Source organism: Acipenser ruthenus, chromosome 2 (genome assembly GCF_902713425.1).
Source record: "Acipenser ruthenus chromosome 2, fAciRut3.2 maternal haplotype, whole genome shotgun sequence".
Taxonomy (NCBI): Eukaryota; Metazoa; Chordata; class Actinopteri; order Acipenseriformes; family Acipenseridae; genus Acipenser; species Acipenser ruthenus.
In genome coordinates, this window is record NC_081190.1 from 101948583 (window position 1) to 101969892 (window position 21310).

General features: G+C 39.8%; 1 protein-coding gene across 1 annotated transcript in view; it reads right to left on the bottom strand.

The window, feature by feature from the left end:
- LOC117408457 (cystine/glutamate transporter-like) overlaps positions 1 to 21310 on the bottom strand; it is a 52957-nt gene that overhangs the window by 17798 nt on the left and 13849 nt on the right. Inside the window, exons 3-6 of the mRNA XM_034013456.3 lie at positions 21115 to 21230; positions 7728 to 7853; positions 5926 to 6025; positions 3330 to 3374 (exon numbers count right to left, since the gene is read on the bottom strand). Coding sequence (XP_033869347.1) covers positions 3330 to 3374; positions 5926 to 6025; positions 7728 to 7853; positions 21115 to 21230 — 387 coding nt within the window. The remainder of the gene's footprint in view (positions 1 to 3329; positions 3375 to 5925; positions 6026 to 7727; positions 7854 to 21114; positions 21231 to 21310) is intronic.

Below are 21310 nucleotides of genomic sequence, written 5' to 3' on the forward strand. Positions count from 1 at the left end.
CGGTCAGGCTCCTCCAGCTTGGGCTGTGGACCCTCAGGCTCCTCCAGCTTGGGCTGTGGATGCTCTGGCTCCTCCCACTTGGGCTGTGGACGCTCTGGCTCCTCCCGCTTGGGCTGTGGAGGCAAAACCAGCAGGCATTCTTCCTCTGCTGGTGGAGACGGGGACAGCAGGCATTCTTCCTCTGCTGGTGGTGATGGGGACAGCAGGTACTCCACTGCTGGTGGACCTGCTACCTGGGCTGCTGTTGTGGTTATAGCTGCCTCCAGGTAGCTGAGGACCAACTCCAAACCTTCCTCCAAGGTGTTTGTGGTGTGTTCCCTCTCATAGGCCTCCCATCGCTCCCTGTCCATCAACCACAGGATCCGGATCGCTACTGGCATAGACTGGGCCTCCAGCCCAGCATTTTCCAGGATCCAGTCCTGCAGTTTCCTGGCGTCTTCTGCTATTGTCATTTTTTTTTTTCAAAGAAACTGCGGTACTCTTTCCACCCTGAGTCTGGGGGGCGCTGTTATCCCGCTTCTGACAACCATATGTCACAAGGCTGGCTGAGTGACACGTCAGACCCGGAAGAAACACACAGACAGACGGTGGTGATGAGTAATGCTGAGTGCAATGGTGGCACTCAGCGTTTATTAAACAAAATAAAAGGGTTTTAAACACAAAACAGGACACGGCACTGGAGCCAAAATAAACAGGTAAACAAAACGAACTAACACACAAAACAAGTGGACGAATGTTAAACAAGTACCGTGCTGGCACTTCCAGCACGCTATAGCAATTGTTATTTCTCCTTCACTGTATTTCTCCTTTCTCTCTCTCCCGTTCTCCACTCTCGAACACCCAACCCCGAGTGAGTGAAACGTGCATCTATTTATGCAGTTGTACCGAGAGTCGATTGCTAGTCAATCATTCAATTGGAATCTCGGTACAACTGCACTTGAATTAATTAAGTGTACTCCCGTGACCACACATTACATTTTAACCAGCACGTGAAGTGATCTGTGCCATCCTCGTGCCTAAATACAAATCTATATTTTTAAATACACGTGAAACACAGACCCGTTTATATCCCGTGTACCAATCTCTATACACCAACATTAACACACGCACCATACAACACAGAAATGCACACAGGGGTGGAGCACATTGCCACAGACATGAATAAGTATTTAATTTAATTAATCATTTACTTGAGTCCAGTTACAAGTTAATAGAAAGCCAACATATGCAGTATGTGATAAGGAAATATGGAAACCATACAGGAATTCTACATTTGAAGTATTATTCCAAAACTTGTTGCAAAAGGAAACTACCAATATAAGTATTAATAAACCTATTCAATACACATAAGGAATATAAAGAAGAAAATTGTAATGTCAGTAAAATTGTGTACACACGCCCTCTGCACCACTGCTGCATATCCATATAATGTTTATTAACTTGTAACTGAACTTAAATAAATCTGTAATTGCATATCAACTTCATACATATTTATGCCAAACAAACCGTTACCAGCAAAAATGTTCAGAGAAAATGAAACAGAATGATAACTGCAGAACAGGATCTTTTAACTGTTTTAATTCTAGCGACTTCAATGTCTCTCAATGTTTACTTCAATCTTTCTCACTGATATATTTTTTCAGCATTTTAAAAGCACAGTAATATGAATCTGAAGAAGAAGAAGAAGAAGAAGAAGAAGAAGAAGAAGAAGAAGAAGAAGAAATAATCTATTGACCCTTTTATTCAGATCATATTTGTATTCCTTTGAAATCCACCGAAAAAGGTTTTGGCAGCTACTAAGAAATGCTACATTTATTTTTCTATATAAAATAAAATGTATACACTGACAAAGCTACAGAAGTATTGTAATCCTCCATAATCACATTGAGTCCATGATGCTTGATACTCCCATCTAGGGATAGCCGAGGCAGGATATTTGACTCCTTTGTGTAAAGGCACACAATGTATGCACTAGATACTAGAGGGTTCAAATGTTTTCATTTTATTTGGAAGGTTTAGAGCTTATGAAAGTCCCTGCATTGTTTAATCTGCAGAGCCTCGTTTTCAAGTATTTGGGACCCAGCTGTCACCCGAGACATCACCCTTGCTGCAATTGGCAGATCATTTCAGTAACACGGTATGTTGGCAGGGTCAATGTCTTAGAGATCCTACATTATGAGGACAAATACTCACTCATAATACATGTGCGCCTCCACATATTCCCCTGTACAGTTAACAGCAATATGCATACCAAGATTTGTATCATGTTCTTTCTCCTTTTTTGCCAAATGGGTTCAATCAATCTAACTATCCATAAGAAAGCAAGTTGATACAAAAACAAAAGACTGCAGTGAGATGTCATTTTTTTACAGCTTGATGTGAAGCAAACATTCAGCTTCAATTAAGTGAATGCAAAGCACATCAGTCTTTGCCATGTCTGTGAATTTGAGGAAACCCAGAGTTAGTAACTTACCAATTGCAAATGTAGAGATTGTATTGCAGTGTCTTATATGGACTTAAGCTCATTCAATATACTGGACTTGAATCTGGACATACAGTGGTGAAAGGCAATGGATCAAACTACTGTGCTGTGGGAGTCTTATTTCCATTCCTGCTAATGTTACATAAAGTAACACAACCCTGTGTATAATGTCCATGAATTATGTGCCTAATTAGGTGCTACCTTATTAAAAAATCATAATATACTACATAGAATACTAATGTCTGAGTATACTATACACACAACCACTATATAACACCTATATACAAATTGTTTTAAAATGTGTTAAAAGATGCATGTTATACAAAGATGTATTCAGATATGTATTGACTTGCATGTTTCAAATTCAAAATATTGCTTGCCATTGGTATTGCAATCATGTGCATGTGCCTGCATGCAAACACTTTCTAAATGTGGCTCAAGGTGTTTATGAGATTCCACCATCTTCATAATCACTATTAACTGGCACTTACAAACTAACATATAAACATAACTTTGCATGTAAGGTAAACAATGTCCCAGCATAACTGTAATGCTGTCTACGTGGTGCTTGCATTATTATAGATGTGTATGAGATATTAAAAATGTTTGCCTTCCCCTGTGTTGTAACACTTGTAATTAAATTTAGGGGTTTCAATATTTTTTACTTCAGAAATTATTGTTGAATTTTTTGAAGTTATAGATGACAGTTATGAAAAAAGCCACACAGATCGAAGTGACATTAAAATGATAGGAAAAGTCGGGCTACTATTTTAACTGGAGGATTTGTACTGATAATCACATTAAATGGTGCAACCAAAAAGTTAAAATATGCTAACATGTGACTTACTTTTCAGGATTTTCTACCTCTTCAGTTACAAAATTCAAGTAGAACCTAAGAAAAAAAGATATGGCTTTTTTTTTTTTTAATACAGCAATACACATTCACAATATTTGGGTTACAAACAAATGTAATAGAGCCATATATATATATATATATATATATATATATATATATATATATAATAGATGGGCTTCAGTGAGTTACAGGAAAATAATTCCATCTGGGGTTTCTGTGACGTCATAAGTTACGAAACCGAAGGTCGAGTAATTTATAAACTGTCACAGAAACCCAAGATGGAATTGTTTTCCTGTAACTCACTGAAGAGGCCCATCTGTTATTTTTTTTTTATAATACATGGATACCCTTGTGATGCTAATATATACAGTGCCTATAGAAAGTCTACACCCCCTTTCAAAATGTTCACCTTTTGTTGCCTTATAGCCTGGAATTAATGCATTAAAATAGTTTTTTTTTTTCATTTATCTACACATCCTACCCCACAACTTCCAAGTGAAAAATATTCTAGATATATGTAGACAATTAATTAAAAATAAAAACTGAAATAGCTTGATTGGATAAGTGTCCACCCCCCTTGTAATAGCAATCCTAAATTAGCTCAGGTGTACCCAATCGCCTTCAAAATCACACACCAAGTTAAGTGGCCTCCACCTGTGTTAAACTGTAGTGATTCACATGATTTCAGGATAAATTCAGCAGTCCCTGTAGGTTCCCTCTGCTGGGTAGTGCATTTCAAAGCAAAGACTCAACCATGAGCACCAAGGCGCTTTCAAAAGAACTCTGGGACAAAGTTGTTGAAAGGCACAGATCAGGGAATGGGTATAAAAAATATCAAAGGCCTTGATATGTGGAAGGTGTATGGCACCACCAAGACCCTGCCTAGATCAGGCCGTCCCTCCAAACTGGTTGACCGAGCAAGAAGGAGACTGATAAGAGAGGCTACCAAGAGGCCTATGGCAACTTTGCAAGAGCTACAGGCTTTTATGGCTAAGACTGGTCAAAGTGTGCATGTGACAACAATATGCCAAGCACTCCACGAATCTGGCCTGTATGGTAGGGTGGCAAGAAGGAAGCCATTACTCAAGAAAGCCCACCTTGAATCCTGTTTGAAGTATGCAAAAAAACACTCAGGAGATTCTGTAGCCATGTGGCAAAAAGTTTTGTGGTCTGATGAAACTAAAATTGAACTTTTTGGCCTAAGTGCAAAGCGTTATGTTTGGCGCAAACCCAACACAGCACATCACCCAAAGAACACCATCCCTACTGTGAAGCATGATGGTGGCAGCATCATGCTATGGGGATGTTTCTCATCGGCAGGGACTGGGGCACTTGTGGGGATAGAAGAGAAAATGAATGGAGCAAAGTACAGAGAAGTCCTTGAGGAAAACCTGCTGCCCTCTGCAAGAAAGCTGAAACAGGTACGGAAGTTCACCTTTCAGCATGACAACGACCCAAAGCACACAGCCAAAGCTACACTGGAGTGGCTAAGGAACAAAAAGGTAAATGTCCTTGAGTGGCCCAGTCAGAGCCCCGACCTACATCCAATTGAAAATTTGTGGCATGACTTGAAGATTGCTGTCCATCAACGCTCCCCAAGGAACTTGACAGAGCTTGAACAGTTTTGTAAAGAAGAATGGTCAAATATTGCCAAATCTAGGTGTGCAAAGTTGGTAGAGACCTATCCCAACAGACTCACAGCTGTAATTGCTACCAAAGGTGCTTCCACCAAGTATTAACTCAGGGGGGTGGAGACTTATCCAATTATGATCTTTCAGTTTTGTATTTTTAATATCTAATTTTTTTCTCAATAAAAACTTTTTTCCCTTAACAGTATGGTGTGTAGATAAGTGGAAAAATCCTCATTTAAAAGCATGAAACTCTGAGGCACTGACACAACAGAATGTGGAAAAAGTTCAAGGGGGTGTAGACTTTCTATAGGCACTGTATAACACAAAATGTCAATTAAAACACAAAATGTCTCTTTTTCAATCACTCTACAATACCCACAGTAAAGAAATGTTCATAATGACATAGAACATCTGTACAGCACTGAAACACTACAATGAGCACTTTGTAAATCACAGGAGAAAACTATGAGGGCAAGATTTTGCAGACTTTATATTTCAATTGGTGTTAAATGAACAATTTAAAAGTGTAGTTGTGCATGACTGGCAGCTGCTACTGTATTTGAGGATGTCAGGTCACACAACATTCCAGTCTGCCTGCGTGAGAGGGAGAAGTGTTCTTATATTGCATTTACATTTTTAATAGCACTCTGTAAACTCATATGGACTTAGCATGCCAGTGTTGTTCTGGGGAGATTTGTAGACCCCACTTTCTTGGGCTAACACTTTCACTGCTATGCATCACCTAATTCAGCTGTCTGTTTTCAAGGACATCTTTTTTATATTTCTATATTTAGATTAACTTTGAAAAGCATGAAAAGTCAGACAACTATTTAAAAAAATCAGTAACAATTAATATAAATGAAGTGCAGTTTAGTCACTAAAAGCATACATGTTTGCAGATGTGTTAAATGTTACTGTAGACAGCAAATGTCAAGCAGGGTATCTCCACTACTTACCATCCTGCATAGGCATACATTCCTGAGTAAAAGGCAAGGGGTAATCCCATGATAGGGACCTCATTAACTCCAAATGCATTGTGAAAGTTCTGAGTTTCACCTGAAATGATAATAGATGAAAACTGTGTTACACTTAAACACATACCGTAAATACAATGCAAGCCTAATTAAAGCGCACTGTGACCTGTGCACTGTGATTAAAATAACAGCTCAATTCTGTATGGCCACCATTGATCTTGAAAAGTGCTTGAGATGTATGATGGCATAATGGATGTCATCCTTCAATTTGGTTTGGCTTCGTTTTTATACAAACCTCACTTTAAAGAGTCACATTGACTTTATATTTACCAGTAGCCCTTATGCAGCTAGTAACTATGAACATGTGTATTATTTAAAAAACCACAGTCACTTGAAAACAGGCCTGTATTTGTTTTGTTCCACTTACTTTATAATTCAGAGATTATAAAGAGAGACATTGAACAAAATGAAATAAGCTATCTATAGCCCCTTAGAAAACCTTCCTAATAAGTTGAAAGGATCACTAAATGTTTACAGCAGCCTTTCTTTCAGGGTGAACTGAGTGCAAAATTATGTAATGTACATAGTACACCAGTTGCTATAACAACACTAATAAATAGCACATACTGTTGGAGAGTGCAGCCAGCGGCTGGTGTTGATTCGCAGGGAAGCACGCAGAGAACAGAGAAGTTTGGTGTAAAACCAATTATTTTTATTTAAGAACAATAATAAACAAAAAGCTAATTGAACCAAATATCAAACAATTTGAAGAAAGAAAAAGTGGAAACCAAAAATAACTATTTATAGTCACCTAATCACAGGTACTGACTTCAATAACTGAGACCAACCATAGAGCTGCAAAACTGCCCTCTGATCTACACAAAAGGAAGATCCTGACTGAACCAACTGACAGCCTTTATACCTTTCCAGGCCTACCCCTCCCCCAGAATAAACCATTATGCAGGTGGTTATATAAGAACAAAACAGCAAACAGTTATCAATAATAAATAAAGTATTCAAAAAGAAACAAATCAATGAATATATATAACTTAATTCAAATCAGCTATATCTGATTTGAATTAAGTTATATATATTCATTGATTTGTTTCTTTTTGAATACTTTATTACAATATCTTCTACAGGTACTGCCCTGCTACAGGAAGTCAGTACCCAGGGAAGTCAATAAAAGCCTCCCTCACCAACATGGCTGGTTCCCCACTTCCTGTCAAGATGGAGGACCATACCACCACACCCAACTCAGGTTACCTAAACCATTGCATATCAAAAAACATGCACATTAAAATAACTGTTGTTCGTTTTATCTTAACAATAGTACTGCAATACATTGTTCTGGAAGTGTGCACCCTTCCAAACCAACTGTCTAAACAGTACTCTTGATTAACCTTTCTTTTGTTTTTCAGGACACTCCCAACCACAGGCCTCCAGTCCTGATACACCAGGTAAGTGAATTTTGTTTTTATTATTTTCCTTACTAGACACAAGGTTCAGCAACACTATACACAAACAGTTAAAAAAACAAATTTGCAGAAAATGTCCAGATACATACTGAGACAAATGTGAGGGTCTCCTCCCTCACACATACCTACACTGTAATGGACATAAATGTGAAGAATAGCTATTGCATCTGTCATGCTAGTAAATATAGGATTGGGTGTTCCATGTGAGAACTTTTAGATTTGCTTATCAAGAGCTCCTGAAAAACACATCAACATGGTATTCTTCCTTTTGTAATCATTTTTTGTACCTTCAAAGTACACCCTTACCTTTAAATAACTGAATCATTCCAGGTATGATGACAAGCCCTACAGCCCCAAGTTTACAGAAGGTCAAAAAGATCTGTATCCGTGCAGTCCAGGAGACACTCATGCTGTTCAAGTACATCACAGAGGCTGTTGAATCAAAACAAGGAAACATAGTTTCATTCCACAAGACAACCAAATAAAAAAAATTAAAAAGCAAACACAATATGTAAATATATACGTGAGGCGGTTTGTGGCTTAATGCTTTAATACAGTCTGTTCTAACCACTCAACACACAGGTGCTGTGAGTGCATTTCCCCACCACAATATAACTGTTAACAGGACGCACACACAGCACCGTCCAACCTACCTACCCCAAATCTAGACCTGTAAGGTCCCGCTAATGGTGCTCTTGCCAAACTCTTCTACCAAACACTACCTCATTAGTATATTGGTCTTTGGGCAGCCAAGAGGTTGAGCTGCACCAGCACCTGTTGGGTATGCAACGCAGCACATCCTCTGATCATCAGATTATTCTTTTTTTAGTGAAGTTCCAAAAACAATACTGTACCTATCCAGGCTATTCCTTGAACTATAAATTATATTTTATTTGATATTAATATATAAAATGTTTGAACTGTTTTCAATTTTCAGTTTTCAAGTTGTGCATGGTACTTCGAAGAAGCATGGTGCCCCATGATTGAAAAGATGACTCTATTTCTGTGTTACTCAGAAACATTTCAAGAAGCATAACATTGTGTGTGTGCATCTTTGCTGAAAGACTTTGTAAAGATGCAGGCCAATTTCTCAATTTCCATGAGAGGAAGAGATCAGAACATCTTAGATTATGCCCAAGATGGATGAACCTCCATCTAGTCATGTGATGAGAAGAAGTCATATCTTCCACGCAGTTCTGGGAAGGTTGTCATTAGCTCAAAATGAAAAGCTTGCCTGCAGCATAATGACAGCCAATTTAGTTTATCAAGAGCTGAGTGATGTTTCTAAAATCCCAGGATAGAATCAGCCTGGAAACTATATGATGTGATATATCACATTTCTATAATAAAACAACATGAGCACTAAAATATTCTACAAGGAAATAACATGGCCTTCTACAGTGGTGTCAGTAGAGGGGTATACAGACCCCAACAGTAATCTGACAAGAAAATGCACAACGATGGAATCCTAAGAAAACAAAAACCAGCTAGTGGCTAAGAAACTGTAAAGTGCAGCAGATGAGTAGGAGTATTTACCATATTAGGTTCCCCAGTTACGAATAATGTTGACCCCTGAATGTGAGATAATTAATTGGATATAAATGCTCATCTACCTTGGCAAAAGTACCTGGTCCTTTTTGTACAGAGTGCAGATAGCTGGTTAGTGTCCAGTTAAATTGGTACCATGATTTGAATGATCATGCATTGGCAGCAGCTGATCACTGAGGGCTACTTGGGTGTAAGGGGTAAGCTATGCAACTACCCATGGAAACAGAGTGGGGGATAGAGAGTGTGGATTGTCTGTGGAAGTGAATTTACAATTTAGCATTAACATCTTTTTACAAATGTATATTAAAATGTTTTTATTTTTTTATACTTTTATCTTATAAAACATTTAGAACCAAGATTTAGAGCCTGGTCCAAGGTGTGACTGCTCCTTAAAAGGTAATTAGATATCCTTTGAGTAAGTTTTGCATGATCCAATGTGCGATTTCCATTACATGGGAGTAGATTTTAAAACTTCATGCTGATTTGAACTCTCGCCAAGATAAGCACCAACTAAGTCGTAGCTTTACAGTAAACTAATGTGATCCATATGTGTCTCCATCCATTCACGTTTCCTTCCATATGATGATGTAGATATCCTTCTGTCTAGTGTTAATGGCTGAAGTGTAATGCTGGCTCCAGGGATCAGCTTATTTTGCCTCCCTGGCGCATCAGCACACACAACGGCTGCGATGCTGGCTCCGGGGATCAACCACAATGCGGCCTCCCCAGCGCATCAGCATGACAACCGTCTGGATTGAGCTAAGTAGGGTACATCTCTGGGGTCTTCAAGTGGGCACCTTCCATCCTCAGCCAGTTGCTGCTCCTCTCTGCTGCTTCAGATAAGTTCTTCACTGTGCGACGCAACTCTTGCCCACTGAATCCGACGTCTCTGAGAAACCGGGTTGTAGAGTGTGCCACAAATCCTCGACAACCCACCTCCACTGGGTAAACCTGGACTCTCCATCCTCGCTGTTCCGCTTCAGTGGCTAGTTGAGCTTCTTCCTCTCATACGCCTCATCTACAGCATCCTCCCATGGCACTGTTAACTCTACCAGGTGAACAAGGCGTGCTGATCCAGACCACAAGACAATATCTGGTCGAAGGTTAGTGGTGGCAATCTCAGGTGGAAAAATAAGCCGTTGACCAACATCTGCCAGCATTTTCCAGTCTCTAGCAGCTTCCAGTTGTCCTGGGCGAGGATTGGTTTTAACACCTTTTCTTGGTGGTTGCTCTCCTGGGCGGAGGAATGTTGTCTTTTGTGTGTAATGTTTTGATGGAACAGGTGGCAACTTATTGGTCATGTTACGCTTGTCTTCCAATGCTAAGGCCAAACATCGCAGCACCTGGTCATGGTGCCAAGTAAACCGTCCTTGGCTAAGAGCCACCTTACATCCTGTCAAAATGTGCCTTAATGTTGCAGGTGATGAACACAAAGGACATGAGGGATCCTCTCCTACCCAGAGGTTTAGGTTCTGTGGTGATGGGAGAACATCATATGTTGACCTGATGAGGAAACTGATCCTACTCTGTTCCATTGACCATATGTCTTGCCAGCCAATCTTGCGTTGTTCCACACTCTCCCATCTCATCCATTCTCCCTGCTTGGCCTGGGAAATGGCCTTTATACACCTCATCCTCTCCTCCTGCTTTTGCACCTCGTTGACTACCAGCTTCCTCCTTTGAGCTGGGGCTGCCTTGTGCCATGTAGGAGGAGCTGAACTGAGACCAAGACCCCCTCTTCCATGCTGAACTTGCCCCATGATATCATTATATCAATTCGAAGGGCAGCCTTTCCACAGCTTTCTTTGCCGCCCACTTTCTTCCAGTTTTCAACACAGATGCTGCCTCCCTTACGCATTTGTCGCGTGACTCTACTAATGTCATTTCCAGTCTGACGGCGCACTTAAACTCCTCGGTTAGAGCTGAGACTGGTAGCTGCAGTATTCCTTTACCATAAAGTCCCACTCTGCTGAGGCAGCGTGGAACTCCCAACCATTTGTATGAACTGATTAAAGCTTCCAGCTTCTCTACTGTTGTCAAAGAAACCTCGTACACAGTCAGTGGCCACAGCAACCTCGGCAGTAGACCAAACTGAAAGCACCAGAGTTTTCGTTTGCCTGGTAGAGCGCAGCTGTCTATGCTCTTCAACCCTTCCACTGCTTGTTGTCTAACTTCTCCCACACGAACTGTGTCCTTTAGATCCCTGTCGTACCATCTCCCAAGACTCTTCACTGGCTTCTCAGACACTGTTGGTATTGCCTCACCATTAATGAAGAATGTTTTATCTACTACTTTGCCTTTAATTATAGAGATGCTCCTTGATTTAGTGGGCTTGAATTGCATTCGTGCCCCTTCAATGTTATTGGTTAATTTGCCCAATAATCGATTAGTGCAGGCTACTGTTGTAGTCATGGTTGTCATGTCATCCATGTATGCTCGAATTGGTGGTAGTCGCATTCCAGAAGCCAAGCGCTCTCCTCCTACTACCCATTTTGATGCCCTAATGATTACTTCCATTGCCATGGTAAAAGCCAGTAGAGAAATGGTGCATCCTGCCATTATTCCAACCTCTAGGCAATGCCATGTAGTGCTGAATTCTGAAGTTGAAAAACTAAATTGCAAATCTCCAAAGTAGGCTTTCACTAAATTTGTTATTGTCATCGGTACACTGAAAAAATCAAATGCTGCCCAAAGAAGTTCATGTGGCACTGAACCATATGCATTAGCCAAATCCAGGAATGTCACATGGAGCTCCTTCCTCTCCTTTTTAGCTGATTGAATTTGTTGCCAGATCACATTGATGTGTTATAAGCATCCTGGGAAACCTGGAATGCCCGCTTTTTGTATTGAAGTGTCAATGAAGCAGTTCTTTAATAGGTAAGTTGACAATCTCTGAGCAATAATGCTGAAGAAAATCTTGCCTTCTACAATTAATAGGGAAATAGGACGAAACTGACTGATGCTTGTAGAATCTTTTTCTTTAGGTATAAAGACTCCACCTGCTCGGCGCCATGCTCTTGGTACAACCTGTTTTTCCCATGCCACTTTCATCAATTTCCACAGAATTTGTAGAACTCCTGAAGCACTCTTGTACACTCTGTACGGAACTCCATTAGGCCCTGGAGATGATGAAGCCCTTGCTTTTTTCACAGCTTGCTCTATTTCTTTCCACTTAGGTGCACAGTCCTCCATTTGGTATTCTGGTGGATTGATAGGTGGGATGTCTGACGGAATTGACATATGCTCCTGCCTTTTTGAATCTGTATGTGTTTCCTCCAAATATCTCTCCAGCTCAACCTTAGATGCTTTTAGTGTGCCATTCTTCTCACTGGTGAATAACTTCTTTACAAATTTGAATGGGTCTTTATAAAAGTTAGCTCTCACACTCTCCTTCTTTTTGTAGCGTTTCCGTAGGCGCTCAGCTCTGCGCAATGTTGCAAGCTTATCTTTTATGACCCTTTGTAAGAGATTGAGTCCATCCTTCTGACTTTGTTCTGCTCTTTTCCATTGCTTCCTCAGCTGTCTCCTTTCTCTAACTAAGCGTTCAATCTCCTGCTGCCGTCTAGACTTTCCAGGAATAGTTTGTACTTTTTCCTTCCTTTTTTCAACTCCAAACCTCTCACTTCCATACGCTGTCCCCAAATTTATCCAGCTTCTTTTCAACTGTTCCACTTAATCTTTCCAATGCAAAGCAGAGATCTGTGTTTACTGTGTCCCATGCAGTTTTCTCACAAGGTCTTGGCCATTTAACTCCAGGCTTGTGCCCGTTGAGGTTCTTTTCTCTCTTATGCTGGTTTGTCTGACCGGGTTCACAAGGATCATTAGCTTCATCACTAACTGTGTCCATGCAAGTCCTCCTCACGTCTATGACAGGGGTGCTGATATCCTGCGAACTGTGGTTTGCTTCCTGTCACTGGATTTCATTCGACTGAATTGACTGACTTCGTAAGAAGTACTGATCAATGCGAGGCCCTTGTCCCTTCTCCCTCAAGCATTTCATTCTCCCTTGATGAATCTTCAAACCCCTGACCGTTGTCGTCTTGCTCCAGCCGCAGACACAAACCTGGAGTTCCATGTCTTTGCTAACTGCAGATCTTGAACTAGTCTTTTGTGAAGTACTCTCCATACTCATATCCGTTTCCGTTCCTAAGTTGTTAACCGTGTTGTCCAACGTTGAATCATCTTCCGCCCATGCTCTCGCAGACTCTAGGGGTATTTTTCTCTTTAATTTCTTAGAAGCCTTGGGTGGGTGTCTCCAGCATCCTGTAAACACAGAGCTGGATACTGCCGACAAGGGTAGCTAACCCTTACCAGCCCCAATGGGGTCTCTTTCCTCCTGTCAGCTGTCTCTCCAGGCTGTCACATGGTCTTTCCCTTGTTGCCAGCTGCACTATTCACAGCAGTCACTGGACGTATCCAGATCTTCATGATTTCCATTACACGAGAGTAGATGTTAAAACTTCATGCTGATTTGAACTTGGCTCTCGCCAAGATAAGCACCAGTTAGTTTTGGTAGAAACTTCAGTGAATGAAACGGTTAATATAGCTGGTATTGCTTGAGTGCATTTTGTAATGATGCTAAGCGTTTGTGAATCAGGGCCATAAGGCACCCACTCTGGAGCCTCTGTGTCCTCCCAGCATTGTCGTCACTGCTACAGAGGTGCTAATGGATTGCCAGGCAAGACGGTGGTCAAAACTCTCTGGGGCCAGTCTTTTTTAAGCATCCGTTAAGAACATAAGAACATAAGAATAGTTACAAACGAGAGGAGGTCATTCAGCCCATCTTGCTCATTTGGTTGTTAGTAGCTTATTGATCCCAGAATTTCATTAAGCAGCTACTTGAAGGATTCCACGGTGTCAGCTTCAACAACATTAATGGGAAGTTGGTTCCAGACTCCCACAATTCTCTGTGTAAAAAAGTGCCTCCTATTTTCTGTTCTGAATGCCCCTTTATCTAATCTCCATTTGTGACCCTTGGTCCTTGTTTCTTTTTTTCAGGTCGAAAAAGTCCCCTGGGTCGATATTGTCAATACTTTTTAGAATGTTAAATGCTTGAATCAGATCACTGCGTAGTCTTCTTTGTTCAAGACTGAATAGATTCAAGCCTTAGCCTGTCTGTATATGACATGCCTTTTAAACCCGGAATAATTCTGGTTGCTCTTCTTTGCACTCTTTCTAGAGTAGCACTATCCTTTTAACCAGAACTGAATGCAATATTCTAGATGAGGTCTTACTAATGCATTGTAAAGTTTTAACATTACTTTCCTTGATTTTAAATTCAACATTTTTCACTGTATATCTGAGAATTTTGTGGGACTTTTTTATAGCTTCCACACATTATCTAGATGAAGACATATCCGAGTCAACATAAACGCCTAGATCTTTTTCATAGATTCCTTCTTCAATTTCAGTATCTCCCACATGGTATTTATAAAGGACATTTTTATTGCCTGCGTGGAGTACCTTAAACGTTTCTGTATTAAATGTCATTTGCCATGTGTCTGCCCAGTTCTGAATGCTGTCTAGATGATTTTGAATGACCTTTGCAACTGTGTTTGCCACTCCTTCTATGTTTGTGTCGTCTGCAAATTTAACAAGTTTGCTTACTATACCAGAATCTAAGTCATTAATGTAGATTTGGAAGAGCAGAGGACCTAACACTGATCCCTGTGGTACTCCACTGGTTACCTCGCTCCATTTTGAGGTTTCTCCTCTAATCAGTACTTTCTGTTATCTACATGTTAACCATTCCCTAATCCATGTGCATGCATTTCCTTGAATCCCTACTGCGTTCAGTTTGAGAATTAATTTTTTATGCGACACTTTGTCAAAAGCTTTCTGGAAATCTAAATAAACCATATCATATGCTATACAATTATCCATTGTCGATGTTGCAGCCTCAAAAAAGCTGACTGGCTCCCAGGATACTGTTACCATATAGATAATTTTCCATTTTGGATCTTATTATAGTTTACATATAGCTTATTGGTTAGTGGCTTGTCAATAACTTCTTTAGTTTCTTTGAGTACTATTGGGAGGATCTCATCCGGCCCAGGGGATGTGTTTATTTTAAAAGCTCCTATGCTAAAGTTATGTAAAACTGGATAGGAACAGGTCGACAGTGGGGCATGTTGTCTGCATCCCCCTTTGTAAAAACTTGAGAAAAATAGTAATTCAATATATTTGCTATTTTTTTCACTTTGTCTATGATTTTGCTATTTGTATCTCTTAGAAATTTTACCTCCTCCTTGAATGATCTTGCTGTTATAATATTGGAAAAACTTTTTGGAATTGGTTTTAGCCCCCTTAGCAATATTCATTTCTATCTCTCTCTTGGCCTTTCTATCTTCCTTTTTGACTTGTGTTTGCAGTTCCAAGTACTCTTTCTGTGTACTTTGTTCTCGGTCCCTTTTAAACACTCTGTAAAGTGCCTTTTTTCTTTGAATATTTTGTTTTAATTGATCTATTAAATCATTTTGGCCATTTTGATTTGTCTACTTTTTGGATGTATTTGTTTTGTGCCTCTAGTATTACATTTTTAAAAAATAGCCATCTTTTCTCTGTAGATATTTTCTCTATTTTACTCCAATCTACTTCTGTTAGTCTCTCTTTCATTCCTTCATAGTTTGCCTTTTTATAATTGTAAACCTTAGCTTTAGTCGTTACTTTTGGCGTTTTAAAAAGCACTTCAAATAAGACCATGTTGTGATCTGAGTTTGTCAATGGTTCTCTAACCTGTTTTAATTATTTGTCTTTGTTATGTGAAAAGACTATATCAGGGCATGCCCCCCCCCCCCCCCTTCTAGTCAGTGCATTGACAAATTGCGTTAAGAAGCAGTCATTTATCATTTCTACTATTTTAATTTCGTCTGTCGTGCTCCCCATCGGGTTTTGGGGGAAGTTGAAATCCCCCCATTAGTATAGCTTCTTTGCTACACGCATTTCTAATCTGTATAACAGATTATTTTGCTCAATGTCTGAATTTGGCAGTCTATAGCATACCCCTATTATTATTACCTTTTAGTTTTTGTCCATTATTTTGACCCATATTGATTCTGCGTTGTTTTTTTCTTCCAGATGTAGCACCTGGGCTTCAAGACTATTTTTGATGTATAGCACTACCCCTCCGCCTCTTCTGTCCTGACTGTCTTTCCTATACAGTGTGTACCCACTAATATTATATTTATCTCCATCACTCTTGGATAACCAAGTTTCTGTAACACCTATCACATCGTAGTTTCTTGTTAGTGCAGAAGCTTCAAGTTCTAACATTTTGTTTTTTAGACTTCTAGCATTTAGATAAATACATTTAATGGCTGTCTTACCTGAGTTGTTGCCCTTGTTTTGATGTAGTCTACCTTCTGTTTTTTTGTTTTCTCCCCCCTTCCTTTCTAGTTTAAATGCTTCTGAACCTTCTCAAGGATCCTTTCTCCGAGTAGATTGGTTCCCTTTTTGTTTAAGTGCAGTCCGTCCCGCCTATATAGATAGTCCTTGTTGTAGAATGTGCTCCAATGTTCAAGAATGATGAAGCCTTCCTATGTGCACCACGATTTCAGCCATGCATTTTGATTATGTATTTCCAGCTGTCCGTATGCTCCTTTGCAAGTTGCTGGCAGTATCCCAGAAAATACCACAGTTTTGGTCGTGTCTTTTAATTTCCTTCCAAGCTCTCTGAATTTGTTTTGCAGGGATCTTGATCTGTCTCTTCCAATGTTGTTTGTACCGATGTGGACGACTACTACCGGGTCGTCTCCTGTTTGTTTTAGGAGCCTGTTCACGTTCTCAGTGATGTGCGTGAGAAAGGCTCCCGGAAGGCAGCACACTGTTGTAGTAAGGGGGTCATCTAAATTTTGAAGTGGGTCAAATTTGTTTGACGTTTTGATTTCTGTTGGTTGTGTTTGACTAAGTTTCTTTTTTCCCCTGTCTCTGCCTATCTGAACCATCTGTTTCAACCTTCTTCTCTCTCCCTGGTGACTTTCTGTCTGTTAGGGGTGCAAAGTTCCAAGAATTTCGGGTGTGCCAGCTCCTCAAACTCCTGTTGCCCTTACATTTCGTTCAACTCCATTTCGTGCATATTTACTAGTTGAAGCAATTCCTGGATCTTGTGGCACTTTACACACACTTGTTTTAGCTCTGATGGGGTTTCTCGAATTTCCCACATCATGTAGGTGTCACAAATTACTGACTTGAAGGCCATGTTCATTTTTTTTTATCTTTTTTGTAAATTTAATTTTCTGCAGCTGTCAACCTGCTTTCAAACTGCTTCTAACTGCTCTGCTCTTTTAATTTCTGCCTCTATGGACTGCCTTGCCTTTGATCTCTGTCTAGTGGCTTTCTTTCCTTTATACACAGCTTGCAAAAGTGTATTTGTACAGCAATAAAGCAAGACTTTAACTGTGTACACAGCAAATACATTTTGAATAGCTTTGGAAATATCCTTGCAGTAATTTCTTTCTGACTCATTTTAGCAATATCTACTTTTCAGCTATGTTTTATTACTTTTTCAGTACACAGAGAACACAGCGGGATAACCTAGCCATATTATTGCTGAAGCAATCAGATCCTATGAGACCTGATTTGACAAAGTATTGAGATCAACCAACTCCTAGGAACCTTGTTTTTTTAGTTGCTTAACTAAATCGATATATACTGGCCACATATTACATGTTTAGACCAATAATGAAAAGGTATGCATTTCCTGCATTTAAAAGCATATACTCAAAGCAAAACAATTCTGAGCCCCTTCTGCTACGAAGTTGTATTGGTACTGTATGTGAAACTTTGCTTAAACCAGTAATCTTGGTTTTTCTTTCCAGTAAGTCAGGCAAATCTTTCCATTTGATATGTATATAATGTGAACTAAATTGTAATGCATATGATGTTTACCTAAGTTTTCTATAATGCAGCGCTCTCATCGAAGAATAATGTTTACAGAACAAAGGTTTAATCACGTGTTAGCATTAAAAAAGGCAATCGAATGATATGAATTAAAGTAAAATGATGCTCAGACCCCAGTAACCAGTAGCTTGAAAAATTACATCATGTGCACAAAATGCTTGTAACAAATGACCCCTAAGGGGTGAAAGGTGTTTTTTTTTTTTTTGTTTTGTTTTTACATAATTTGTTACTTAATTCAGCAGATAGGATTCCACAGAGGAAGTCGTGTCCTAACGCACCTTGAGAAAAGGATACTGCTGTGCAACAAGGCTTTTCATTTGTAGATACATGACTAATGACTGTGTTTGTTTAGCAATAGATGTTATTGTGTTGTGTGTTTTTTGTCAATTGTAAAAATGTTTGCTAAGGAGCGAGCTCTGAGTAATAAATATATAAAACATATTTCTTATACTTTCCAATGTAAACATTGTCATTTATATCGCACTCTGTTCTGTGGCACACGCTGCAACGTACTCTGGCATGTTCAGTACTAGTATAGTACTATTCATCTGTGAAGCTTTCAACATATTTCAAGAAGAAAGATGGAAATGAATTGATAATTCATGTCCCTAAAACATAAGACTGACATTATGTTTACACTGATAAAGTATTCTGCCGAATATGAGAGCATTTCAATTAGAAACTCATACCAGTATGTTCCCAAAACCTTTTTTACAAGTATTTGACATGTCCAGATAAGCAAGTCCATGTGCCACCCGCTACGTTTTGAAAAAGAGAAGGTTTGTACGTGGTCCTTCAAGTCACATAGCAAGGGAGCATGGCAGAAAGGAAATCAGCCCGTCACACACACCTTCTTGAACCCTACACAGTCTCTCCTCCTATTCTTTCGCCTGGCTTCAGTAGTAACTTACCACATTTTTATTTCTTCCAATATTGTGGTGATGATGATGATGATCTCACAGAGAATGTGGTGTAGAGACTGGGGACGCCAGCCTTTTAGCTCCCCCCCTTCAGTTTCCCTCTGATTTATTACACTGTATTCAGCTGGTTGCTCACCCATGATTTTGTGAAATAACTGAAGACTAACATGAACAGCCACCTTCAGGAAGTGCTTTATTGTTGTCATTGAGTGACCATCTTGAGTGTTTTGGCTGCACTGCCCATCCAGAAAGCCCTGTCAGTTATTTCAGAGTGCACTGAAGCAGTAGATTTAGAACAACTAATTTCAAAGTGGAACACCAAATGTTTGGAGAACCATGGCGGCCCTCATTGTGCTTAATAATAATACATCACTACCTAACCATGTTTAAATCAGAAATACTAATCTTTTTTTTTCTTGGAATCTGTTTGTCGTGGCTGATTTCTAACAGCAGATTATAGGCCCTGTTTCAAGCAAGTATCAAAGCAAAGGCTTATATTCAGAAAGGAATAAAACAATTAAAAAACACTTAACAGGCAAGAATCTACACTGCAGGGAGGAGTATTAGTTGTTCTGATAGTTTGTTGCTAGTAGTTGTTCAAAGTATGTCTCTCTTTGCACTTGCCCTTGTTTCATACATTTGTATTTCAAATAAGTGTAACTGTGCAGTGTCCAGGGGACACAGATTCCAGACACATTTTGATTACCTTGAAGCTACTGTCCCAATGAAAATATTACAAAATCACTACATACTTTTAAAAACACATGTTTCTCCAGCTGCACTTTTATTTTTAATAAATAGTGTCATCACAGCCCAGTACCCATGGGCCTACATGCATTATTCAGGTACTGTGGAAGTTGATTTTGGACTGAACCATTTCATGATCGAGGGAGGGGGATAAAAGTTATGTTTTAGACAAATAAAATATGTTTTTAATTTTAAAGGTATTCCTGGGTACAATGTTCATGTCTGTGATTTATAATAATTTAATACGTGATGTAGGGTGTTCCTTATTGTATATTTCACACAGTTTGAGCAGCCAGAACCACACTGCTTCGCAGTCCTCCAAACTGCACGAGATGACATCTCTTATACATTGAGAGATACCCTACACATGATGTATTAATTTATAAAAACAACTTTAAATATGCCTGTTTGAAAGTAACACTTTAATTGTAATATCCCAATGCATACAGTTGTGTTTTTAAAAATACTCGAAATGACTACAACATTAAAGTTTGATACACCAAACATGTGTCCCTAAAAGTGTTGTGTGATACACAGCTCAAGAGGATTCTGATTCCTGTAAAAGGTGAGATTATAAACTACATACTTTTTTGTACAGTGGTTAAGATGTTCACTTGGGACATGGGTGGTCACTGTTTCGCGCCCAGCCTCCTGACCATTTATCCTTGTAAACTAATCAGAGGTAAACAGTGGGGTAAAGTACCAAAGGTCAAATGTGCTTAATGATGTCAAAAAGCATAAAGGCAAGCAATGCCCTCATACACATCCCGTTCCCTATCCAGGGTTATCCGCTTTTTTTGTTTGTTTTACAATCTATTCTATGTCATGTGTCCTGGCTATGCGTGTGAGCAAAATAGTATTAATGTTAACTTTAGTGGTGTTCCGGGGGGCGGGAGCCAGGGCTTCGTCTCTTCCTATTTTCACCTGCCTATCACCCTAGATTTCCTATTTAAACCCAGTCACAGCTCTGCTCTTTCTCTTGCATTAGCTTTTTTCCTCCTCCTCAGTTTTTTATATGTCACGTGTCTCTGTGTTGGTCCCCTCTGGGAGGATAGTGAGTCTCACTTCCTCGACCTAGAGTTCCAGAAACTCCACAGGTTCTTTGTGTGGTCAGAGGGGATCACCGGACACACTATTCTTTCACAGCTCATGTGCTATATCTTGTCTCAAGAAAAATGCTCGGTCTTACTTCCTCCTTTATCCTCATTAAGAGTTCGTATGAGCCGTTCTGTCCTCTGAGGGTCGAACCCAGTCGGTAAGTGGGACTCAGTCGCGAGGCAATGCCGATAACAACTCTCCAAGAAATCAGAGGACTGTATTTTCAGGAGCCTGGAGGCCAATAGGGCTAGCCTCGACTCCATAGGGAAGGCTGTCACGGTTGGAGTCCGGGCTCGTCCTTCTCTCTCTCCCCTGTTCTAGAGGCCAAGCCTCCAATCCTAAGTTGCCAAAACACTCCCCTCCTCTCGCAGCCCTGGCTCCCGCCCCGTGAAATGCATGTGTTCTTGGTGGGGGGTGATTCAGAAATATCAACTATAAACAGCCCTTGCTGTTAAAAAGCATATTATGGTATGGATACTTACTTATTCCTATGGCAGTGACAATCTTGATTGGTAGTTCAGGTATCCCACATGGCATAAATAAGGGTTCCAATATGTACCGTCCAAAAGCCAAAGAGATCACTGCTGTGGTAGCAGGACTGTGTAAGAAATATAGACCAAACATCTTAATAATAACTCACATCCCGAATTTAATATCAACACTTAACAAAATATGATT